Source organism: Aythya fuligula, chromosome 22 (assembly GCF_009819795.1).
Source record: "Aythya fuligula isolate bAytFul2 chromosome 22, bAytFul2.pri, whole genome shotgun sequence".
In the NCBI taxonomy this organism is placed as follows: Eukaryota; Metazoa; Chordata; class Aves; order Anseriformes; family Anatidae; genus Aythya; species Aythya fuligula.
In genome coordinates this window covers 3,814,427-3,840,285 of record NC_045580.1, presented here as the reverse complement: position 1 = coordinate 3,840,285, position 25,859 = coordinate 3,814,427, and the positions used below count along the sequence as shown (strand labels likewise).

Here is a 25,859-nt window from a genome sequence, read left to right as displayed (position 1 = left end):
AGGGCAGAGGGGTAGTGGCAGAACAAACCCATGGTGAACTCCTCTCTCTGAACGTTGTGATGCTCTGCCTCAGCCCCGAAAGGCCTGCATTCCTCCTAGCCCAGGCAGGAGGCTCCCTGGGTTTTATGGATAGGAGAACTGGGACCAGGAGGAATCATACAACTGCTTTACGGTCCTACAGGGAGCCCGTGGCAGACCGCAGAGTTTTATCCCCATCCTCCATCACTTCACCCCTCCCAGGACTCACAACGGGGTTTAATAAAGCCACGTCCTTTCTTTTTACGAGGGGGTAAATCTGGAGCAGTTCCCCTGGCAGCACGATGTCCGTGCCTGCCTGGCAGCCTGCTGGGAGGCAGGGAACTGGGGGGCTGCAATCCCCACCCGTGCTTATAGGGAGGTTTGAGGTGGGAAGGTGCCCAGAGGGGATGCTTTGGGTCCCCCAGCCCTGAGCCTTCCTAGTGCTGGGCCTCTTCCCTTGCTGGGGAAATGGTGCAAAGCCTGCTTGGATAAAGTCCACAGGCACCAAGCCCCAGCGAGGAAGCAGAGCCCTGGTTCCCTGCGCTGCCCTGCAGGGACCGATGTGCCAGACACACGAGATGCTTCTTGCGTGCAGTGCAGAAACTGCCACCAGCTGCAGAGCTGGTGAAAACTCATCCCTCCATCAGCGAACCCTTCTCTGGAGAAGACTGACTCGGGAGCTCCTCTGCCTCCCAGGCGTCTCCTGTCGTGCAGGCGCTGTCACTCCCGCGTCTCGGAGCCAGCCAGAAGGGCTTTCTGCCATCCGAGTTTGACCTTCCGAGGATGTTCAGCATCTTTCAGCATCTGGCCCGTGAAGGATGTGACGTGCTCCGCAGATGTGCAGGGCAGCAGGCGCAGGACTGCAGAGCAATGGGGACATCGTTTTCCCCTTCTTGCTCGCCGTCTCCTCCCAGCCACTGACCCCTCACAGCCCGTGGGACTCCGGCAGGTCCCAGCAGGACTCCGTGGCAGCACACAACACGGACCCAGGTGGCTGTGACTCCTTTTCCTGGGGGAAGAAGCCTTGTCTCACCCTCCCCCTAAAATGATGCTCTCCAGTCACTCCCTGCTCCTGCTGCCTTGCAGGACAGAAGCCCCCACAGCCAGCCCTGCTAACCCCATAAACCTCCCTCCCAGGTGCCTCTCCCCAGCTCAGAGTGCTGCTGATTTCCTTCCCTTGACAAATTTTCCTGCCTCCATCGACAAGGGAAATTCCTCTGCACTTCGGGGCTCAGCAGCCTGGCTTCGGACCAATACCTGAAGCTACCCTGCTGGCTGAGCTTCCCCAGGGGCAAGGAAGAGCTTTGTTTGTCTTTAAAGGTAATTAAATCTGGATTAAAAGAAGATTTTCCTGGAATCCAGCCTGGGGGGAGCTGTAAAGGGCTTCCTGGAGGTGGTGAAGCTCCGCAGGCAGAGCCCAGGCAGCGCTGCCCCTTCTGTGCCCCCAGGACGGTGCCAGGTGAACCCACCACCTCCTGGCCCCATGCCTCGGTTTCCCCGGCTGTAAAATAAAGCATGGATGGGCCAACAGCTCTGGGTCCCTGCCCTCTTAGTAAATTAGCAAATTGCTTTGGAACACAGCAGAGAGGAGGGCAGGCTCAGCAGCCCCAGCTCCTCCTGCTGCCGCTGGGCGCTGCACTCGCCGCGTCCTTGCAGCAGGCGGCCACGGGAGCCGGATCCCCACGGCACTCCCACCCCTCCCGGCTGCCGCATAATGGGCCTGAAAACACAGAACCGATATGCAAATCTGACATTTAATTTGGACATGAGGGCTTAATGAGGCTGTGGAGATTCTGCCACTCGCAGCCTCCACATCCTGCAGCCTGCCGTCGCGTTCCCTTAATTGAGCACAGCCCCGTGCACACGGACGAGTGCACGCTCCCGGGCACACGCTCCCTGACACAACTCACCCTCACAGACCAGTTCTTCCCAGCTCCCCTCTCCATTTATTCCTCTTCCCATCCCACGGGAGCTGCAAAGCCTCCCTCTGCAGCCAGGATGAGTGCTCCAAGCCAAGTGTGGGGCAGGGAGGCTTCACCCCACATCCCACACCACATGGCCCCAAGCCCAGTGCCGATGACACCTTGCTGCACCTTCCCAGCTCTCTCCATCCCAAACCCTTCCCACCTGGGAGCAAAATCAACTCTTCACGAGCTTGAACAGCTCCAAACCAGCCTCACCCCTGTGCAAAGGCAGCTTGGGCATCCCTGGAGACCTCCTTGGCCACCCTGCCCTCCTCTCCAAGGTGGGAAGGAGGAGAAGCATGTCCTCCCCCGTCCCCAGCTCGCTCTGACATGAGAGGCACCCCTGGAAGCTCGAGCTGAACTGGAACCAATTGAACTATAATTAATCTGCCTCCTCGAGTGCAACAGCCTGAGATCAGTGCGCCGCTGAGAGCCCCGAACGCGATGTGCATTGGATAGGTTGGTCCTGAAGAGGGCAACCAAGGAACGAGCTGTCGGGCCCTCTGAAGTCAGCATAATCCTCAAAACTCCTGGTGGAGAAGAAAACAATCAAATAACGAAGCCCTAGAAAGAACCAGGAGCACCTAGACCCAGCAAGGAGTTGCTTCTTTGTGCTACCTGCCTGAACAAAAAGGCTTCTGCCTGCTCCCTACTCAGGAACTTCTCAGTATTTTTATCCAAAGAGCTTTTTGGAGCTGCTGTTCAGCAGATGAAGGGCCACTCCAAGTGGCTGCACTGTGGCCTGCCCGTGTTTGGGGCAAGACTCTTGCTGCAGGCACGGGCTGCTGCTGGCCTGGGGACCCTGCAGAGCTGCGAAATGCCTGAGGTGTGTGCACAGGAGCCAGGGGAGAGGTGGAAAAACAGGAGGAGAGCTTCTTTTCATCACTTCTGCTGCTCCCCTAACAGGTACAGGCAGGGTTTTCTCCTGCTCTCCTTCTGGGTCGCAGCCAAAGCCCTGAGCAGCTGAAACACAGGTCCTGTTTTCCCTGTTGTAACAGGAGGGGGTAGGAGAATAAGGATCATTCCCCTTCCCCACTGATTTATATCGAAACAAGGCGCTCCCAGGACCCCTTATTGCTTCAGCAGCCAGGGCACCCTCTGCCCCGAGCCTAAACTCACAGCATTTAATTGGGAACATGAGCTGGGGAGAGGCCGTAAGGTGGCAAAGTGACAGGGACAGGCAGCATGGGGCTGGAGGAGGGGAACACGAGATCAATGGGAAGAGGCAGGTACGTGGGACACGAGCTCTCTTCAGCACGAGCAGGCTCCAGGATGAAATATTAATGCCAGCATCCTGAGAAGGCAGAAGCAGCGGCGTCTGCGCCACTTGGCCATGAATAAAAGATGGTCCTGAAAAAGGGGAAGAGCAGCAAATTAATTAATTGAAGCAAAAGTCTCTCCACTCCCATTAAAGAACAAGCCCAGGACCCTCCCACGTGCAGCTTGGGGAACCAGCTGGGGCTCAGAGGGGACAGGGACCAGCACTGCATCTGCCCTGGCCAGCAGTGCCTTTGAGCTCAAACCCTGGTCCTGGTGCAGCTCCCTGGGGCAGGTGCTCGGGAGAGGGCTCAGAGATGCTCCTGCCAGCCAGAGGAGACAGACAGGAGGCTTCTCTTCCTTCCAAGCTGGGAATTTTCTGGGTGCTGCCCCAGGCTCATCCCTTCCGCCTCGCCAGGTGACTGCGAACAGCAGCGGAGGGAGGCTGCTGCAGACGGAGAGCCACCCTCGGCACCACGCAGCGACTGATCTCCTCCTCTGAAGCCGTGCCCATAAATTATAGATGTTAAGCAGTGTTTGTTTAAAATATTCAGCTCGCCACTTAAAAAAAAAAAAAGGATACTCATACACACCAGGGCCGGGGAGAAGGACCTGGAGGGTGGGGAGCCAACCTCGGAGGGAGCAGGAGCAAGAGGCGACTCCTCTGCTGTCACACCAGTGGGCACACAGCCGGGCACCGAGCTGCCCACACTGCAGCAATGCCTCTTCTCCCTCTGGCACAGCTTACAAAGCTTGCAGGAGCCAGATCCTCGGCTTTTTCTGCCCAGCATCCCTGGGCACATCATCCCAGCGGCTCCCCTTCGAGCTGGCTGTGTCAGAGCGAAGGCAGCGCTGGTGCTCAGAGGGCAGCAAGGAGGCAAGGAGGCAGGAACACATCCTCACGCACACCCCACCTAAAAAACACGGTGTTTTTTTTATTAAAAAAGTCGACTTTCCAGGTGACACGGCCGAGGGAGAAGCCTGCAAGAGGGAGCTGCAGGGAGCGGCTCCCAGCCCCGGCGCCGGCAGAGCCGCGGTGCCGCCTGGTGGCGGAGGGAAGGCTTTGGGCTGGGATTTCTCTCCTCCTGCAGCACCTCCCAGGCTGAGGATTGCAGGCCGGTGAGAGGGCAGGCAGCTCTGATGAAGGGGCAGGACCCCGGCTTTTCCTGCCCCTGCTGGTTTTGGCAATGGCCATCGCCGTGCGGCAGCAGCACCGCTGCGTGCAGGAGACGCAGGGTGCGCCCGGGGACTCCTCCTGCCCAGGGGACATGGAAAAATTGCCTGGGAAGGAAGCAAAAAGCAGCCCAAGGTGCTCCTCCTTGCAGCAGGTGGCAGCTGGGGGTTTGTCAGGGGGCCCCAGGAGCCTGCAGCTTAAGCACAATTTAGCCTGGCCTCACCCTGCTCCCTGCTCTGGCTGGAAAGGGGGAATAAAAGAAAAGCTTGGGCACGCTTCCCGTGGAGCAGACAGAGGAAGAGATGGCACCAAGCCCTGGAGAAAACCAGGCAAAACCTCCCCACGTGCTCTCAGGGTGCTCGAGGGCTGAGCCTGCTGCATTCCCCCCGCTGCAGCCCTCGGAGCATCCTGCAGGCCTGGAAATATTTGCTCAGCCCAGGCTGCCACCAGCATGCCCCTCCTGGCTCCCAGCGCCTTGCTCCAGCAGGAAACATCCAAAGCTCACAGCTGCAGGGAGTGAGGGTCCCCTCGGACCTTCGTACGTCTCAAGAATCCCAGCACAGGGAGTCGGGAGCCCAGTTTTCCCAGCAAGGAATTAAAATGCACCAGCAAGGCCAGGAAAGGCCCGATGCTGAACAAAAATCTAATATCCACTTTCAGAGATTCAGAAGAAAGGCATGAAAAAAAAAAAAAAAAGAACCACCAGAAGATCAAAGAGTCAACAAGCACCCGCTGAACACATTGATTTTGTGATTTTTTAATTTTTTCTTTATTTTTTTTTCCTTTGTCGGCTCCTCACAGCACTGTCTCCAGGTATGCCAGAGCAATCCAGGGCTACGTGCGCTGCCAACAGACAGCAGAAACCTGCAGGCCAGCCCTGCTGTGTCCATCAGTCCCCAAAAAAACCCCACTGCCCACCTCCCCGGGGTACAGCCAGACATCACCAGCCCCAGCCCCATTTGCACCACATTTTTCACCACCCCTCCTAGGAGACGCCAACCGTTCTGGTGAGCTCTGTGCTCTATTTTTAATAAATTAGCCCCGGACTCCATTTGCATGGATAAATATAGCATCGACCACTCTGCCAAGCCATTTTTCTCTTGGTTAACACATTTATCCGAGCTGCTCTATTTGTCTTTCCTCCACAGACTCATATTCTTCTGGATTCATTTTGTCAAACAAATTGCACAAGCTGGACTGCCCATTTACCCAGCACTGCTTGATTACAGGGGTTATTTATGAAACAGCAAGACATATGGCATTAAGCTTCTTAATAATAATAATAACAATGAGAGGAGGGAAGGGGGAAAGCACTAGAAGAGGGGAGGGGGGGAAATGTTTTTCATTGCAGACAAAAGCTCCTGCCACGGGTGATAAATTCCAGACACTTTTCCCAGTTGCTCTTGTGCTGCTGGCACGAGGAATGGCACGGACAGCGGCACGCAGCCTGAGGGAGGAGAGCGTGCAGGGACCAGCAGCCACCAGTTACTTCACTTTTTGGGGCCACGCACAGCGTGCAGCCATCACCAGAGGCGCTTCGTGGTGCTTTGCAGGAGGTGGCGAATCCTCTGTGTGCCTACAAACAAGTCCCGTGCAACCAACCCTCAAGCACCAGCTGAAGGCATTTAATTTCTGGGTAGCTAGGCCACTTTTTAAGCTGTTTCCCCCTCTTTTCTCTGACTCGGTCACTTATTCCCAAGGTAAGTTTGCAGCACAAGCAGAGCCAAGCCAGGTCTCTGGACTCTTCCCCCTCTGACCTGGCGATCCAGGCTCTAATGAAGCCTTCCAGCAATTCAATCAAAACCTCTTTTAAGGAAGATGCTTGATTAAGGGCCTGCGAGACCTTGAAAGTCAGTCCGGCAAGAGGAAGGTAATTAATTTTTTTTAATCAGTGGGCACTGCTCTCAAGGTCTAGAGAAGAGTCAGCAGCAAACTCCCTGCCAGAGGCACAGCGGAGCCCTGGCACATTACAGGGACCCCAGGGGAAGGGTTCCCCTGGGGCAAAAGCACTTTGTGCTTTCCCCTCTTGACACGAGAAATGCTCATCAGCTCTTCCCTTCTCTCTCTGTCCCAAAACGGGAGATGCACCAAGCCTGGGATCAGAGGCAGCACCAGGCTCTGGAGAAAATTCCTTAGCATCCCTCGCTGTCTCACAGGGAAGACCCTGACAATGGGATAAATCAGCTCAGACGTTAAGGCTGGAGGCTTTTCCCTGGCAGATGCAAATGATTCTGCAACACTAGCCTCAGCTTTTGCTTTCTTCTTCATCAGCTGGCACAGATCTGGGGATGCTGGGCAGGCAGAGTTAATCTGGCCTCGTTTGTGATTACAATGAACTCTTGTATTTCATGGCCTGCATCCTAAACCTGCTTTCTAATTCCCCAAGGGAGAGGGATTTACACTTTCAATTTTATGTCTAGTTAGTTAATGGTCCATTACTGTCAAAAGGATCAGTAGCTAGAAGTTAAATCCTACAGGATTTACGATAAGGAAGAACCAAAGGCTGCAGAAGAAAGCATGCCAGGCAGGGGGCACGGGGAACAGAGAGCCCTCACCACCCCAATACTGCAACCCTCACCATCCCAAAACAACCCTCTAGAGAAAAGTCAGCTCCTCCTTGCCCCACCCCACAAAAAGTTTTAGGTTTTTGCCCCTACCTAGAGCTGAGCTGACGTTGCAGACCCTGCAGGGTTTGGCCCGCAAGTCACTGGCCTGTGTTGCTCTGCGACCTCCAAAACCTGTGATATTCCCACATTGCCCTGACCCTACTCCAGGCAGGTAGCTGGAGGTGGACCACTACATCCCAAACTGCACGGGAAATGGTGTGCCCAACGCTTGCCAAGCTCTGCCCTGCCTTCCATCACCGCTGCTCACAGCAGGATCCCAAGCTCTGTTTGGGTAGAAAACCATGCTGCAGGTGGCTGTCGCTACCCCATAGCAGAGCAGTGCTTGCTGTGGGTAACCAGAGGCTGGGAGCAGCACAGGAGTTTTGGCAAGACTGGAATTGGTTTGCTTACTCATGTTGAATTCTCAGCCCTCCCAGCAAAGAGATACGGAAAGGTCTTGGCATCCTTAGCAAGATAAAGGTTTCTGTGAAGTACACACAAGCCTGCCAGTAGCTGAAAATTGGCATCCCTGCTCCTGATCCCATCCCAGGAGATGCATGGTGTTTCAGCTGGCAGGGTATTGGTATTACAGCAGCTGCACCGAAAGGTCTGTCAACATCACAGAGCTTGCAGTGCGAGGCTTTGTAACCTGCTCAGAAGAACTCCAGGATGAAACAAGGCAGGCAAGGTCCCCACGCACCCCAGGCAGGGAAGTGCTATTTTCTTTATTTTGCAAACAAGGAAACTTTCCACTGCTTGCAGTTATTTCTGAGTTGTAAACGGTGCCAAGGAGCTGGGGTAGAAGGGAGACGGGAAAACACCTTTAGGCAATCGAGACCAGAAGTGGCCGTGTTTAACAAGAGGCTTGAAAAGCTTTTAGAGGACCAAGTGGCTTGGCCAGGCAGGGATCACCACGCAGCTCGGAGGGCTACAGCCAGGGCAGGGTCCTGCTCCTCCCCAGCCAGGTCCATACCTGCAGGAAAAGGGCACGTTGGACTCAGAAAGATGATCCAGGAGAGCTCCCGGTCGGATGCCAGCTGCTTTGCTAGGGACATCAAATAAAACAAACTGCATCCCATAAGGCAAACATAGGAATGCTGCTTTCTACAACGCCTTTCTTCTCCCAGGAGACCAGGCCACCACAGGACCTGAGGACTCAGCCTGTTCCAAGCCCAGCGAGGCTGACAGCAGTGCAAAAAGCAGTGCCAGGTCCCCAAGCGAAGGGCAATGCTACCCTCTGGTGCTGCCAGGCGGGATGGCTGCTGCCTGCTGCTCACCGCACGGAGCAGAAGGGCTGCAAATAATGATGCTACAGGGGGCTGCTTCCCACACAAGCTGACCTTGCACCATACAGCTTGACTACTGGGAGAGCTGTAGCACTTTGGCCTCCCTAAAAAGCTCTAGGGAAAGATGCCCAGCAGCCCTACTCCTCTCTTACCCTCCCAGGTCACCCTGCCCTGGAAAGCCATGAAATGAGTGCAGAGAGGCTGAGCCCACACACACCTGCACAGGTCAAGGAGCTCTTCTCTTCCCCTTCCCCTATTAAAACTCTTCCTGACTTCTTTCAGCTTGTTTCGTTGTGAATTTCCTCAGGCTTCTCCGCTGCAAAAGCCATTAATGTGGTATAAGGGGAAGGGAGGAAAACAGGATCTGCATCCAAGTCGGTGCTTTGTAGAAGGAGGATAAATGGGGACTTCACACTTAATTTATATTTACACCACTTTGCTTTGTGTGAATGGAACTTTTGGCGATTATTTATAATGTATTTTCAGCAACGTTGCCCTGGTCTCCCAGCACAGGCAGGAACTGATGCATTAAAAGAGGATGTGGCTTGGTTCCTAGCATTTATTTACTGCTGTTGTCGTAAACAGCCGATTACTCTGTGACGCTTAATAAATCCCCTTTTTGTTAAGTGTATGTTTGTAAGCAGAGCTTTCACCTGTGTCTGTGTTGTGCGTGATTATAGCTGCAGTGCTTTCTTCTGACAGTGTGTATTTTTCATCCAGTTCCTGCCCTACCTTTATCATTTCACCTGTCTCTGCCTCCAATTTCCACCAACAGAACCTCCCCTTTTCCCTTTGGATGCCAGTAGCTTGCTGAAATACCTAGAAGTACTTCAAGTTAAGAAATAGCAAGCAAGAAAAGGAACCTTAGGAATAAAATACCAAACATATTTCCCCTGGGTGACAGCCACAGGTTCCACTGACGTGTATTTTAAGGAATATGTTTTCTCTGCTACTTCCCCTAGCCTGGGTCATGCTGCTAAACATCACTGTCAGGATCTCTTGCCCAGCACTCTTTTTGACTGAAATCTGACTCTATTCAAAACAGAGATTCATAACATTGAAAAAACCTATTCTGTGGAAAAATGGCACGTTATGTTTTGACTGGCTCATTACGAACACCCTCAGCTGCTTGCATAGTAAAGAACCTGTCATGATTGATTTGATCCTTGCAACTAAAATCCAAGAAATATGCTTGTTTAAAAGGTTTCTAAGCCAGCATATGAACTTAAATAGCAATTTCTTGGATTTTTCCTATAATCTCATGATTTATAAGATTATTTCAGGACATGGGATGTTTCAGAAGACTCAGTTTTAGTGATGAAGGAGAATATTTTGGCAATCAGACTGGCCAGTACTTTGTATCCAGGAATTTCAAAGCAATGAAAAGTACAAATCCTGGTGTAAGGAGAAGAAAGAGTATGCATTTTTTTTTTTTTTTTCTCCCCGTGTTTTTCTTTGCACAGGAAGGGCAGAGAAATGGGCTTTCTTTCTAAGCCATCTTTTCAAAAAGCACCAGGGAGACCACTACAAACAAGCAATGACTTTCTGTTTATGCACTTTACAGTAACAAGGCTTTTCCATGTAAAGGGTCTAAAATACTTTGTTCAGAATACAGCTCCAGGACAGGAAAAAAATGTGAGAGTTAATGGGTTTGCTCAAGAAACCAGGCTGGGCTGCACCTGTGCTCTGTTAGTTGCCCCCCAGGTGCTGCCCATAATTGTTCCTGGCCCCAGGAAGGAGCTGCATCCCTATAAAAAGCTTCCCAGGAGCCATGGGGAGGTTTCTGCTTGTGCTGCAGCCTGGTGCAGGGAGCTGAGAGGTGCTGTAAGGGTCCCTGCTGTCTTCAGGATTACAGCTTCAGAGGGCAGCAGGTATTTGGCTGGGGCTAAATGTTTTAAGTGGTAAGAGTCTTGATGTATGTTTTGGGGTTGTGAGCTTATAAATAAGGCTGTATTTTAATTTTCTAGTGACCCACGGTAGGAAGGGTGCTTGTTCAGGTTCTCTAGCTCTCAGCTCCTAGCTGCAGTGCTGGTGGGGCTGGGTGGTCCTGCAGGGAACTGCAGAGTCCCCTTGCTTCTTCCTATCCCCAAAGACCTGTGGGGGAGCTGGTGAAGGCTGGGGAGATGCAGACATGGTGTGTCCAGCAAGTAATGTAATAAAACGTAATGCAATAGCAATGTAATAATGTAATAAAAGCCCGGAAAGAGCACTGCTGAGTGGTGCTGGCGGTACAGCGCAGCACACCATGAGATGTTCCTCCCGTCTGCTGGCAAGCGTGATGCTGTTTGTGCTGGCTGTGTCAGCTGCAGGAGAAGAGATGATAGCCAAACTGGTGTAACCTGCTGGGGCGAAGCTTCTTCCTTTTAAGCTAAAATACTGGAGTGCACCTGAATCAGCAGAATGGGCTGGTGTGGGTTCAGCACCTCCTGTTGGCACAGCATCTCCAGCCAGGCAGCAGGCACCAAGGTCTGGGTGCAAGATTGCAGCCCCCCCAACATCAGCTCAACTCAAAATGCCATGGTTTAGTGCGGGAAGATTCCTGAATGAGCTCGGGAGGTCCTATTTAGCCTTGTCTGGAGTTCATTTTTAAGCTCATTGGCACTGTAAACCTGAGTTTTCAGTCCCTGTAGTTGAGAGCTCCAGGCATCTGAGCACCTCAGCCTGCAGCTGCATGGAAATCCTGCCCTCTGCCTACCATTGATCCTCCCCTTTTCAAAGCCTCAGTGTGATCCTTTTTCCTCCCTTTTGTGCCCAGAAGGATGTGATAGAATAGCAGGAACCCAAATGCCACCTCAATGTTCAAGGTATGGTCTCATTGTGTACATTTTTTCCCCTTCTGTCTGAATGAGCCCAGGGTGTTGCACGTAGTGGTCTCCAAAGTCCTGGTGCCTGTGTGGGCTGGAGGTTGGTGGGGTTCAGCTCTGGTGCCTGTCCCCTGCCCTTAAAATGGTTGTGGTAGCAGGTCACATCCCTGGGAGGGTTATTTATAAGGTTGTAATTGGTCAAGGGCTTCTTTAGCAGGAAAATGGGTATTTTCCATTAAGTGGGAACCTCTGTGCAGGTGGAAGGATCAGAGAATTTAAAAAAAAAAAAAAGCCTAAAATATTTTTTTAAAGGCCCAAAAATGCATAGGGAACAGTCTTATTTCCTTAACTCTTATGGTTATTTCCAGCCACTCATTCCTGCACGAAGCAGCACGCTCCCTTTGGAGCCGTTCCTGGCAGGGGGATTGTGCTGTGGAAGCGTTTGTTCTGGGAAAGCAGCGGCACAAATGTGGAAAAGATTAAAGCGGAGGCTTTTGCGTCAAAATCATCTGAAGTGGGCGTGGGTGGTTTGAAACTCGGGGAAATCGCTTCGGAGCAGATAATGCTTATTTTTTGTCAGGAGGGGAATTAAAGGAGAGGCCTGGACCTCTGGTCTCAAGCTGGGCCCTGAGGGAGGCCTTGGGGTGCCCGGGGGGGACTGTGGGGTGCCATTTTGCCCCATGGGGCTCCCAGTAGGGTGGGATGGGGTGCCTCCATCCCCCGAGGGTGGGTAAAGCAGTGGCACTGCCACCCTGTGGGCTTGGGGGGGGCTCAGGCACCCTTGGGTGCAGCATGGGGCCATGGCAGGGGGGAGGATTGAGGGCACACCAGCTGTTAATTTGGGGGAAATTCTGGGGTTTTGGGGGTTTTGAGGGAAAGTGTGAGGTAAATTAGATGAGGCAAGGTGAGGTTGGTAGAGGTGAAAGGCTAATTTAGAGGGAATAAAGGTGAAATTTGTGCTTGGGGGGGGAGGAATCTGGGGTAATATAGGGTACAGAGTGAATGTTATGGAGGGGAGCTCTGAGGTAATGAGGGCAGAGGTGACATGCTTTAAAGAAGAGCTGAGGTAATTTAAAAGGGACAAACTTTTTTAAAATGAGGAAAAATAGAGGTAAGCTAGAGGAGGGGAGAGGTTACATCCTTGGTGGGAAAAGCTGAGGTAACTTAGAGGGAGCAGGGGTGATGTTTGGGGTGGATTCATCTCAAAAGCTGTTAGTTCAGAGAAAAAAAATGGTATGTTTGATGGCATGATTTGGTGTGGTGTTGTCACCGTGGGGTGGAGCTCTGTGACAGCCGGCAGGTGTCCTGGTGTCCTCTGCTCCCTGCCTGGCCTGGGACTGGGAGGAGAGGGAGCTCCTGCACCAGCTGTAGCAGAGGCTTTGCACAGAAAATGGGACCCTTTATTTTAAAGTGCTTCGCAGATGATGTGGTGTTACACTTGGGAGCTTGCGTTTGATCCGATGCTGATTTGTAAATGGCTCTGAGAGCCTCTACCTGCCAAAATACTGGCACAGGTCAGCAGGCAGCGAAGTGATGGGGTGTCTGTGGGGTTGTGCATCCTTGGGGTGGCACAGCAGCATTTCTGGGGCCAAAGCAGCTCTTTGAGAAGAGCTTGGATGAACCTTAGGAAGGTGAGTGAGGGACAGCAGCGATGGCAGTGCCACAGCCCCTTCCCAGGAGGTTTGGTTACACACAAATACAAAGCTGTGCATATAGCGTGGAGTAAATTGTTAAGCTGTTAGGAGCAATACACAGATTAATAAACCAATTAAATTATCTTAAAAGAGTGGAGTAAGTTAATTGTAATCAAGTGCTAACTGGCAGGATCCCAAACTCCATTAGGAATAAATGCTGTGCCAAGTGGCAAGGAGCTTCTGACTCTGAACATGATCAGCTAAGTAGCTGAAGCTCCATGGAGAGATTTCTTCTGGTAAACAAATATTTGGGAGCATTTACTTCTCCCAATAAAGGCTTTTAAGAAATTGCGGAGATTTAATCTTCGTGTATTACCTTTACTTGTTTATTTCCAGTAATGGCACGGAGCTGTACAGCGAGTGGCTGCTCTGTTTGTCAGCTGTCAGCACCGGAGAGCAGCCTCTGAAAAGAGCAGCAAAGTTTGCCCCAGCATCTGCTGTCCCTGCCCAGCCCTGGAAAATAGGAAGGGTTTGGAAAAAAAACACTAGTGTTTTGTGAGAATGACAGCTCTGATGGGAAACTCCTGGCAAAGTGTTTTGCTGTCAGTTAAGTGAGTAAACTGATATCTCTCGTGATGCTGAGGTGGGATTGTGCCAGGAGCAGCTCCTGCAGCAAGGACAGCACTGCCTGCCCTGCCAATGGGTCTAGTTCAATTCTAGTCCCATCTAGTTCAGCCTCTGGTTCCCTTCTCCATGGGGTCCTGCCTTGTCCTTATTTTCAGCTGTTTTGGTGCTTGTGGTTACTGAGCAGGCAGTGACTGCCAGCTGTGCTGCTGCCCCAGATGAAGTCCTCAGAGCGAGAAGGGCGCTGGTCTGTTTCTCCTTGCGTGTTGTGCTGCTTGGCCAAACTTCATACAAGTGCTAGGAATGAGTGCCTCAGCTTGTTCAATTACCCACGTGTCATGTAAAGCAGCAACAGCTCGGAAAGGCAATGAGATTGTGGTGGGGAGTTGGTCTTTTCAGCATGCAAATGAGAACTGTCTTTAAGGTTCATCTTCCTAGGTCAGTGGTGGTGGTTGGGTGATTTTTTTCAAGTTAAGATTTTGATGTCACCTTATAGGTGACCTCAATGCAGATGCTCAGATTTGACAACAGAAAATATGGTTTAGTGATGTTTTTTGAAGAATTCCAAGTTCATCTTGGAGTTAATTTTCTAAGTTTAGGGTTACTAACAGCTTTGTATGAATGGGTTTGTTCTAAATCTCTAACTGAACTTCCTCCAAAGCTGCTTGCTGTTGGTAATATGGCTCCAGAGAGCTGAGTTCCTTCAGTACAGAAAATGTCCAAGTGATGGTTCCTGAGGATTACTGAGGACAGTTTTATCACATCATGGGGGTTTCCAGCACCTTCCCTATCATCATCCCTATGGTAAGAAAGCAGACATGGACACATTTATTATCCTTTACCACCGAGATGTGCAGCTAGCCCTCACCTGGGCCAAATAAGTCACATCTTGCACCTCTTTTCACTCCTTTGGGTTTTGGGATGAGCTGGGGAGGCTGAGCTGCCCCTGGCCAGCACTGCATGGTGGAGCATCACTGTCCCCTGGCAGGATCCCCATTTCTGAGCCACTTTGGCCTCCTGGAAGCGCCTGTCCTTGGTGTCCCAGGGGTGCAGAGAGGCCTGGGGAGGTCTCCAGGGGAGCTGGTGTGCTGTGGGGCGAGAGGCTTGCGCTGTCTGGAGTGGCAGGAGGGTGGTGTAGCTGCAGACAGCAGTGTTTTCAGGCTCTTGATGTTGTGCTGCTGTTGGAAATGATCTTCTGGGCTGCAACATAAATGAAGTGAGTGGGATCGTGTTTGCTGGAGGGCCTCAGAGCTGCCTCCTTGGTGCTTATTGCAGGACTTCAGGGAGTACATTGAAGAGCACCTGCACCAGCATCACTTCTCAGTGGGTACCTGGTAACTCCTCCACTGCTACCAACAAGGTTTTTTTCTTTGATTTTTTTACCCATGGCCTTGGGTTCTTGTTTGCAGTAGCTCAGTGACTCTCACTTTGCTGACTGTAGTGGTAATTCATCTCCTAGACCTGTATTTCAAATCACAGCTGGACTGGATGGAAAAAGAGGAAAAAAAAAAAAAAAAGCCATTTCTTCAGGATGTTTTTCTGTGTTGATGCCTGTGCACACAGACATGAAGTGACCCAGTTCCTGCCTCTGGAGGAGGCTGCAGGAGGGATGGGGAGAGGAACAAGCCTCCCAGTGCTGCTACAAGGCCTTCCAGTCCCAGACACAGACAACAATGGGCAAAAGCTCCCTGGGAAGCGCTTGGAAATCTCCCTCTGCTCCTGATAATTTGTTTTTATGGACGGGGAGGGCTGGCTGAGTGACGACATGCAGCAGGAGTCTGGCTGTGGGGCCAGATGTGGCTGCAGGGACGAAGGCAGAGCCGGGCTCGCCGCGTGCCTTGGAGGAGAGCCCACGGGGCGCTGGGCGGGCTGTGATGTCCCCTGTCACTGCAGTGTCCCCAGGGGGCTGTGTGGGGCCTGGGAGCAGGGGGATCTCCTGGCTCAGCCTGGGTACACGCTCCCATTGTCCCCGATAACAATGGGGGAGCTGAGCAAGCGCCGCAGCCGATGACACAACCCCGAGCTCGGGGAGCAGCTGGCTGGCAGCTAAAGGGAAGCTCTGTGCGGGTTCCCCCCTCTCCTGCCAGCCCCCCAGCCTCGGGGAGAAACCGAGCTCTGCCCCCGAGCTGGACAAACCCTCCTGGCCTTATTTAATCCTTCTCCTCCCAGGGTGAGGAGCTTCCCGGCTGGCCTGGAGCTCAGGGGACCCAAAATCCTGCAGGGAACTGCTTCCAGCGGCTGGGCCTGTCTGCGTGGTGAGAGTTAACCTCCTGGCTGATGGTTCTTCATAAATAAGCAATGCTCGTAAGCAGTTTCCACTCCTGAAGGCCCCGCAGGTAGGAGGAGAAAGTGCAGGGAAGCCATTTCTGTGTTCCTGCAGCTTGCATTATTCATCTCTTTTGGGACAGAGAGGAGAAAGCTAGGCTGGGGATGGGGGCAGAAGCTCTGAGCCCATTTCCCTGCCTGGCACCTTCCCTGCAGGTCCTGAGGAGCCTCCTCATTCCCCCACAGCTCAGTTCCCCCCCCCCAGACAAAGGGGTCTGAAGCTGCTCCAGGCAGCAGCTGCTGCTCCGGGCCTGATGAGTTTGCACAACCTGGCCTCATCCTGAGGGTGCTCCCCTTGATTGCAGCCCTAATTGCGGGGAGGTGGCACTGCACGAGGGGTCCTGCAGGAAGGAAGGGAGCTTCACCCTCCAAAGCAGCAGCTTTTCCCACTCCGAGTTCTCTCTCCACATACACATTTTAGATTATCTGCTATCTTTAGCAGTCAGTATAGGTTACAGTTACACAGTTTCTAGCCACCAGTATAGCTTATTATACAGAAATCTTGCTAATCAGCATGGCTTTACTATTATCTAGGATTTTTAGTCACCTTGACCCGCTGCAGATCAGGCCAAATGGTTAATAATCAGCACTCTGTACAATAATCATTAGCTATGTGCAGGATTGGGTGAGAAGTGCAGGAGTCACTGAGTCCTCAGATGGATGGTGGTGGTGCTGGCCCTGACCTGCAGGGCACTGCAGGTCTCCAGCAGCAATTCTGGTTGAAGTCAGGCTTGCAGCTGCTTAATTTTATAGACAATATTTTATGAGCAGGTGCCACCACATCCCAGCCTTTGACAGCTCTGCTGGGGGAATGCCCGGGGAGATGGTGGCAGGAAGCTTTCCTCGTCTGCAACAGGGGTCCCCAGGTCCTGGTGACGATGCTGGTGGATGCGTGTTCTCGTTGCAGTGCTGAAAATGGAGAAGGAGGTGGTGTGTGATCAGCCAGCATCCATATGAAGTCTCTTTTGCCTTGCAAGGTGGCAGTGGTGTGGTTAACCACGCTGGCAGGGGGTGCTGGTGCCACCACGACGAGCAGGAGGGGCACAGCATCCCCGTGCTGGGGCACGTTGTGTGGCTGGGGGGTGCTGAGCGTGGTGTCCCCAAGCCTGTGCTGCAGCAGGAGCCCTGCCCGCCCCGTTTCTGTGGCTGTGCTGCACGCGGGGAGGGGGGAGCGCAGTCTCCTCCACCCCTGCTCTGTGCAGAGGCACCGCAAAGCCCAGGGGCTTCGTATCTGGGCCGTGCCCCATATAACATCCACGGGGCTTCACCGGGCTCCCGGGGGCTCTGCTGTCTCTACAATCAAGGGCAAAGCTCTTCTGCAGCCTCCCTTTGTCCCTCAAAGATGGGGAGGGGAGGGCCTGGGTTTTGCAGGAAGAACCACGCATCCTTCGCTGCCCTCTCCAGCTCTGCTGCCACGGAGGTCATTTTTTTCCATCCGTGCTGCCAGATTTGCTGGTGCTGGTTCTCAGATGCCCCCCCCACCCTTCCCCTTCCATCCCTTCACTCCCCAGCTCTAATTACCCTGTGGGGGATGCTAGGGGCTGCTGCTGGGGCAGCTCATCCAGCCCCGGGGAGTGCTGCTGTGCCATAATCCCTCACCAGGAGGGAGAGAGGCTTTCTGCTCCCCTTGGGTAGGCTGAGCACCCTCCTGCGGGAAGGGCACCTCCTGCAGCCAGACATTTTTGGGGCAAGGCCAGCTTTTAATTGCTGCAGCAGCGCCAGACACCCGAGTCATGGTGCTCCTCGGTGCCTCTGCTCCATGCCTGGTGTCTGCCTGCGCTGCTGGGCTGCCTCTGCCTGTCTGCCTCTCTTCCTGCTCCCTCTCTGTCTGTAGTTATTAAATTTTCTCCTCTTCACCCCATTCATTCCTTTAGCTTTATTCTATAAGGCGCCCCTGCATTTAGGTGTGACTTGGGGACTCATTTTCTCCGCTTTATGGATGGCATCCAGGCTGCTCTCTGCAGCAAAGGGACCGTCCAGCTGGAGAACCTCTGCAAGGAGCCTTCTGCAAGCACCTCGGCAGGATGATTCCTGCCAGTGCTGCCCAGAAACTGCACAATCATGCCTGCCTCCACAGCACTGCTGCCAGCCAGAGATTTAAAGGCAGCTGATTTCCCTTGCAAAGGGTGCCTGAGCAACTGCGTGTCTCCAAAAGCAGCCCTCTGTGCCCCCTCCATCGGTCTGTACCATCCCAGCTCATCAGGGTCATCACATTCATGTGTGCAGACCCCTGGTCTGGCTCCCTTCAGTGCCCCCTTGCCCCGACATCCAGGGCCAGGTCTCCACTCTGCTGCTGGCAGCACCTGGGGAAGTCTGGGACCCCTTTGGGGCAGCGTGCCTGCAGCCTGCTTTGTGACCAAGCAGCTGGTGGCAAGGTTTTGTGGGATGAGCAAAAACCCCCCAGCACAGCCAGCTTGCAAAAAATCAGCACTCGGATGTCACCTGGGATCAGGTTCTGCTGGGGCAGAATATGACTTTTCATCTCAACTTTCACCCTGCCAGCCCTTTTTGCAGAGCCTGGCCGGGGGGAGTGGGAGGAGGTGAGGATGGGGCAGGCCACCCTGCGTGCCCTGCTCCTTCCTGGGGTGCCTCAGACCCCAAAAATTCAGGGCAAGCAGCCCCTCGTGCTGCTGTCACCTCCAAGAGCAGGGCAGAAGCATTTTGCAGGGATGCTTTCTGGGTCCAAAGACATTTTCCCTGTGCAGAAGCAGCTCTGCTTATCCACGGGGTGCTGTGTGGGATGAGTCTTTATTTGCCCCACCAGCTGTGGGGCTAAAACACGAAGGGGATGGGTGCCTGGGGGCATCACAGAGAGCCCAAACTGCATCCCCTACAGGGAGGAGAGCTGCTGCAGGGACCCCGATTCCTACATATTTGGGGTGGGGGAGCTCTGCTGTTCCCCAGCCCAGGCCAAGCACCCCCACATTGCAGGGGGGGGGCGGCGGCTCTTCTGCCAAACGCAGTTCCCATGGCGATGGGGATGCGCCCCAAACCCCCAGCCTGCAAAATCCCCCACCGAGGGGGTCTCCCTGCACCCCCAGCACCCCAAACCCGCAGCCGGGATGCTGAGGGGCGGGGGGCGAGGGTGTAGGTTTGAGGCCGGGCTGCCAGAATCAGGGACCCCTCCCGCACCCTCCCCCCAAAAAAAAAATCACCGCAGGGCTGGGGGCCGAGCCTCGGTGACGCCGCCCGGCCCTGATTTGCTGGGGCCGCCCGGCCGGCCCTTCCCAAACTGCGGGGAGCTCCGCACCGCCCCCAGCCCCACCGGGAGCCGCGGGCAGCAGCGGGCAGCAGCGCCGGGAGGCGGCAGCGGGGCCCCCCAGGTAGGCACCGGCATCCCCAGCATCCCCAGTCCCACCAGCATCACCAGTAAGCGGGAGGGATGCAGCCCCCCCCCGGGGGTACCCAGCGCCGGTCCCCGTGCGCGCCTTGGGCGCAGCGCTGCGGGGATTTGGGGAGCGTCGCGGGGGGGGTCGGGGAGATTCAAGGGGTCGGGGGGCGATGCAGGGGATGCTCTGGGGTTTTCGCAGCGATGCTGGTGCCCCCCCGTCCTTCTCCTTTCCCCCCAAGACGTCGGGATTGCGGCATTCCTCCGCGGGCACGCCTGCGCGCACCCACGCACCCACCCGCATCCCTGCAAGGGCGGCAGCTCCTGCACCAAGCCCAGGCACCCCCCCCCCGCCCTCCTCCTCGCAGCCCCACTTTCGCTCTCAGGTTTTTGGGGCTCAGGGTTTCCCGCATCCCCATTTTTCCCCCCGGTGTCCCCACCCTCGCCATTCCCAGAGCCCCTTCTGCGACCCCACAGGGGTGTCCCCCCCCCCCGGTGCCACCGCCCTTGTGAGCCCCATCCCCGTGCACAGCCCCTGGGGTTACCCGGCTGGCTCAGCTCCTGCTGGGGGGGAGAAGGGGGTGCAGGGGGGCAAAAGGCTCGCAGACCCTAAACCTGGAAGATCTGCGTGCTTTTGCACATGGGTGGGAGGCAGCCCTCCTCTCGGGGAGCTCATCTGCGCTGCGTCTGCGGCTGCAACCTGGGCAGAGCCCCGGGATGCTCAAGGAGGAGCAAATCTGAGCTGGGAAAGGGTAAATCGAGGGGCCAGGGCCAGCTCGGAGGGTCCCGGAGGGGACACGGTCTCCTCTGTCACACCTTTGTCCCCCTTTGCGACCCCTTGGTTATCGAGACCATGCAGAAGGGAGTTTTTCTGCTTGGCCTGGGTTTGGGGTTGCAGATATAGAGGTCTTTCACAACTATGGAATGAGCACATGGCCTTGGCATTTCCCCCTTTGAATGTTATGTGAAAGACCCAAAAAAATGCTAAAAAAAAAAAAAGTAAAATCCAGCTGGCTGCGGTACAGGCACTTCCCAGCTCTTCCCTGGATGCTGAGCCAAGCTGCGATGGGGCACGGTGGGGCGGGTCTGCGCTCCCCCCTGCCCCCCTGGGGACCCAAAGGGGTGGCAGCTGAGCTCCCCCTCTCGGTGCTGGCCGCAGCCCCCACCCAGGAGGAGCGACTGCGGGGCCCTCGGCGCGTCCTTGAGCCCCGGGTTCTGCTCTGCTTCTCCCCCCCCCCTCTCCTCCCTCCTCTCCGCATGTCTGCGGCTGGATTCCCCGTGCGGTTGCTTGGCCGGGCTGCAAGCCTTTAATTGATTCCTTTCGGCCGCATCAAACCGCCGGCAGGGCTGGGGTTTGGACGGCACATCCACGAGCCCCTCGCCCTCAGGAGGGTGGGCGAGGGGCCAGGGACCCGGTAGCTGGACGCTCCCACCCCAAAACCTTCCCAAGCCCGTGTCCGGGCGGGCTCCGCTCGGTCCCTGGGGACCCGGTGCCATCCTTTGGCAGTCTCAGCTCCCTGTCCGGCTGCTGCCTCTCCCTCCTGGAGGCTCTTGGCCCCTTTCCCTCACCGCATCGCAGTGAGTCATCTCTGCTGAGCTCACCCGCGGGGGGGCCAGGCTGGCACCCGCACGAAGGGTCCCTCACCTGGCACCGTGCCGGGCGGGCACCGGGGCGCATCCTGCTTTCTGCTGCCCGCCCCTCGGGCGGGGAGATTTTGGGGGCAGAACACAAAGGTTTGGGCACCAGGGGGATCCAGGGAGGGAAAAGAGCGTGGCTGGCACCGCCTAAGGACGCGGGAAGGTGATGCTGGTGGGCACGCAGTGCTCAATCCCCATCCCTTCCCCGTGCAGCCAGCTGCAGAGCATCGTCTGTGCCACGGTGGGGGCCTTGCTGATCGCTTCTCTCCCCCTCCCCAGGCTCGTCTCTCGCCGGCAGCCTCCCCCCGGGCACCTGAGCAGCGGAAAGATGAACCCCACCGTCGGCATCGCTGTCATCCTGACAGGTAGGGCTCTGGGTCGGGGTGGGCTGCGGCACCCACGGGGCCGGGAGGCTGCTCGGGTGTCCCCGCTGCTCACCGTGCTCCCCACCCACCATGTCCCACCCCTTGTCCCAGTGCTCCAGGCCGCCCAGTGCCAGATGATCAAGGACCTGAGCGCCTGCCTGCTGGGCCAGAGCCTGCGGGTGGACTGCCGCTACGAGAACAAAACCAGCAACCCGCTGACCTACGAGTTCAGCATCACCAAGGACAACAGGAAGCACGTCATCCACAGCACCATCAGCGTCTCCGAGAACGTCTACCGGAGCCGCGCCAACGTCACCATGCACAAGAACCTGGTGTGCCTCTACCTGCAGAGCTTCACCACCAGCGACGAGGGGGTCTACATGTGCGAGCTCAAGGCCACCAACGACTACACCGGCAACCAGATAAAGAACATCACCGTCATCAAAGGTGAGAGGGGCAGCGGTGCCCGGCCTCCAGCTCCTCTTCAGCCCCTTCCTCCTCCCCCGCCCCTCGGTTTGGCAGGGACAGGCAAGAAAGCCCCAGCCCCTGTGGTGTCCCCAAAGGCTCCCCGAGCCCCATCCATGTCCTGCTGCCCACCCCCTCGCCCCTGCTCTCTGGCACAGGCAGGGTTTGGTGTTCCCCGGGGTTTCTGCATCCCCAAAAGCCTCCCTGCTCCACGGGCACAGGGTGGGAATGGGCAGTGGGGCAGGCTGGGCTCGCTGCATTGCTGTGCCGGGGTCCCAGCCGCCCCGACCCCTGCTCCCGTGGGGTTTCATCTCTTCTCTCCCCGTTCCCCATCCCGGCAGACAAACTGGAGAAATGCGCCGGCTTCAGCCTCTTGATCCAGAACACTTCGTGGCTCCTGCTGCTCCTCCTGTCCCTGCCTCTCCTGCAAGCCGTGGACTTCGTGTCCCTGTGAAAGGATAAAAAAAAAAAACAAAACAACAAAACAAACCACCCCGCGCCCCCCACGGAGCACCCCAGCCAACCCGCCTCCCCCGCCAGAGCGCAGCCCTCGGAAAGAGCAGATTTGGAAGCAACGAAACCTCTCTCTATGTTATCTGTGTAGCCGTATATCTAACGCTAGCCACCGTCCTGTGCTGAGACCCGCCGGCACGCGCGCGCGCACGCCCCGCTCCGAAGCATGGTGGCTCCGCTAGGCAGCGTCGCTTCTCCCATCACACCCTCCCCTTGTGCTGGTTTTGCTGGGGCACCAGAGCCTCAGCCCGCTTCTCCCACCCCTTTTCTTTCATTATTTTTTTTTTATTTTCTATATTTTTCCTTGGCCTGTTCTCAGCTGGGGAAAGACAGCCGGACGAGCAGGTAAGGGAGGGGACGGGAGAGCGCGGGGACGGGTCCCGGTGCTGGGAGGAGACGGGGAGGAGGCCACGTGCCAGCGGGGTGACTTGGTGGTTTCTCTTTGTTGCAGCCGGGTTGGAAGCGAGGCCCCCAGACACCGCCTTGTGCCCTGGGGTTGCCCGAGCCCGGGTACCCCCCTGGTCCTCCCCGGGGGACCAGTCCTTAGCTGTGACGAGAGAAGTGCCGCCAGCGCCCGCAGCGGAGGCCCGCGGAGCCTCTCCGAGCTAGCCGCAGCCCGGCCAGCGCCCCGTGCCCCCAGGTGGGGAGGGGGCTCCCCCAGGGGACCGCCACTCCCCCGCCCAAGCTCCATGGGGACGTCTGGGGGGTCCCCGTCCTTCCCCGTGGCACGCGCCCCCCTCTTTCTCCAGCCCCCCCATGGCGCAGGGAGGAGCTCCGTGTGTCCCCCCCCTGCCTCCCCGCTCCCTTCTCTCTATCGAAGTGAGGAAAAAGGGGGCGAAGGCAAGCCCAGCCCTTGGCCACCGCCTCAAGAAGGATGTTCCCAGGGGTCAGCGAGAGTGGAGAGAGGGACCCCGAGCACAGCCCCAGCCTTGTCCCCGTGCCCCGCAGGACCTCAGGAGCCTTCGGACCAGGAGAAACCACGAGGCTGGCCCCGCGCACCCCAGCCCAGGAGCGGGCAGGGGGCTGGGGGAGGCAGTGACGGGACCACCTGGGGCTGTGGGGTCAACCCCAGCCCTGCTGAGCTCCCCAGGCTGTGCCACGACGGCTGAGAGCCCTTCCCAGCAGCTGCTCCCCGCTTCCTCGCCGCGAGCTGCCCCCAACCCCGCTGCCCCGTCCTGCCCATCCCTGCCCCTCTCGCTGCCTGCTTGCTTCTTGCTGTCTAGTGCTGCCGAGGCCGTGCACGGCTGAGGTTCGGCTCACCCCGCTCCCCGGGGGCTGGTTTGGAGCTCCCCGGGGAGCAGCGGGGCAGGGCAGAGCCCAGCCGACCGCGCGGACGCATCCTCCGGTCTCATTTATATATTTTTTTTTTTTTTTTGGTGAACATTTGTAGTTGTTTCCACAGCTTGTCGTAAAAAGAGATTCTGTTCAAAGGAGAAAAAAAAAAAGAAAAAAAAAAGAAAGAAAAGCCAACCCTATGAAAAGCAACAAGAAGAAGAACAAAACCACCTGTCCTCCGGGAGTTTTCCTCCGTCTGCACAATAAAAGCCTAGGTCGTGTGTTGGAGCCGTGGCCGCCCGTGTGTGTGTGTGGGGTGGGCTGGGGGGCTACGGGGGGCTCAGCACCTCCTCGGCAGCCCCAGCCTTGCGTGGAGAAGCAAAGGGTGACCCCGTCCTGCCCCTTGGGGCACAGCCCCGTGTCCCCATACGTCCCCATTCCATCCCAACGACCCCATTGTGAGCTCAGGGCTGGGGGTGCCTGCGGAGCCGGGAGAGGGGCGAAGCGGGGTAGGTACCACCGGGCACCCCACGCACACGGGCACCTCCGGCACCCCGTCCCCATCCTGCCCCCGTCTCCCTCGTGCCCTGCCCGTCCTGGTGGGGCCGTGCCCGTGGAGGCAGCCCCAGCCCTGGCATCCCACGGGCAGGGAGCGTGCGTGAGCGGGGCCGGGCGTGCGGGCGCGTCCCGGAGCTGTGCCAGGGTCCTTCCCCCGTGCCTGCTGACGTGCGTGTTGCGTGCGCCCGTGTGATGCCCCTGGGGATGCCAAGGGCTCTGGCAGCTCCTGAAGCAGCCACGTGCTGGATCCCGGTGCTGCCCCGAGAACCACAGAATCTGTGGGGTGGGTTTGGGATCGGGGCCGTGCCACCGCCGCCCCTCACGCCGCTGATGACCCCGCGGCAGCCTCCCGGAGTCACACCCAGGCGCGGACGCCAGCCTCACGTGGCCCTCCCTGTTTCGGGGCCGGAGCCGGGCAGGAGGCAAATGCCAGCCTAATTGCAGCCCGCCTAATTATCGTCGGCAGGTGCTGGCTGAGTCACGGCCACCGAGGTGCCGGCTCACCGCGAGGCCGAGCCGCCCTGGGCGGGTCAGGCGTCAGGGAGCGGAGCTGGGGGTTGCGCCCTGGCGTCCCCCCGTGTCCCCCAGTGTCCCCACGGGGGGCAGAGGGTGCTCCCACCCCGCTCCTGCTCTGCTGCAGGCCAGGGGGGGCTTCTTCTCCCCGTGGCTTTTCCCATCAGACCACCTCCCCTCCTGGACCTCCACGACCTTCCCAAACCCCCTCTCTCCCCACGCTTACCCTCAGGCCTCCCGTGCCTCTCCAGCCTCCCCTTGCCGTGGGGCACCCTGGGGCTCACGTCCCCTTTAAGCCTCGGGGAGGCTGGAATGTGAGAGGCGCATTCGGGCGCCCTGCGAGGTCAGATAAAGGCTCTATATTTATCCACCCGGTAACCTGAGCCCTCAATTTCTGCCGTGGCGTTTTCACGCGGCCCCCCCAGCCCTCCGGCACGGCCGCTGCGCCCGCTCCCAACCCGGCTGGAGGAGCCCAGCCCCAGGGGGGGGGCCTGACCCTGCCGTCAGCACCCCAAAAAACCCCCTCGCTCTGCTCCGGCCCCAGGGGAGCACCCCGAGGTGTCAGCAGCGGCTCCCCCGGCTCGGCGTCGCCCCATGAGCACCGCAGCCCCGCCGAGCACACCGGTGAGTGGAAGGGCCATGAGGGGACAATCCTATGGGGAGAGGGCTGCGAGGTGCCAGGGAGAGCCCCTAAAACCCCCTCCTCACTCTCCCTTCAGCTGGGTGAAGCTATAGGGGAGACCTTTGCGCTCTCGCTGTCCCTGGGGAGCGGGATCCCATGGCAAACCCACAGCACACCCAGCACCTCCCGGTGCCCGGGGTGGGCAGAGCCGTGTCCCGCTCACCTCCCCGGGGTCCCTTCTTTTTTTTTTTTTTTTTCCCCCACCCGCAGACCTCAAAGCAATAACAGGCGTCGAGCCCGACGTCAGGGCTCCCCGTGGGGTTGGGGTTTTGCTGCCTGGGGGGCGGCCCGGGAGCGGCGAGCAGCAGGTTTTGCAGCCAGGTGGGGATGCGTCAGCGGCGGTGACGCCCGCCCGGCACACGTGCACCGAGCTGGGAGCGTTCTCAGGATTAGGAAAGGGAAACCCCTGGTTGGGGATATCCCAGGGGGCTCAGCACCCGCAGCCCCTCAGCCATGCGGTGTCCTCGCTCCACGCAGGGGCCCCCGGTTGCCGCAGAGGGTTGGGAGCTCGTGAATAACCCCCGGGCTGGGACACTGTGTCTCAGGGCACGGGGCCACGGCTCCAAACCTGCGTAAGCGAGAAGCAGCTGTGCCACAGCTCCCTGCACGGAGCCAGGGCCGTGTAAGCTGAGCCTGCCCTGGGGCTCCGCGGCCACCCCGGGGGGGACAGCGGCCACCGGGGGCCACCGGCACCGGGAATTTAGGAGAGGACGGCACCGGGAATTTAGGAGAGGCCTCCCTCAAGCCTCCGGGGTGAAGGGTTGGCTCTCCAGGAGACCTGTGGCCATCCCAAATTGAGGATCCCGTTGGGATGAGCTCCCCAGGAACGG

General features: G+C 57.0%; 1 protein-coding gene across 1 annotated transcript; it reads left to right on the top strand.

The window, feature by feature from the left end:
* The first annotated feature begins 18,938 nt into the window (after positions 1–18,938).
* On the top strand, positions 18,939–23,564 carry THY1 (Thy-1 cell surface antigen). The gene is made up of 4 exons (XM_032201842.1): positions 18,939–19,015; positions 20,938–21,023; positions 21,135–21,470; positions 21,830–23,564. Exons 2-4 carry the CDS (start codon positions 20,987–20,989, stop codon positions 21,940–21,942), a joined length of 486 nt encoding a protein of 161 aa, XP_032057733.1. The 5' UTR covers positions 18,939–19,015; positions 20,938–20,986; the 3' UTR covers positions 21,943–23,564.
* The last annotated feature ends 2,295 nt before the right edge of the window (positions 23,565–25,859 follow it).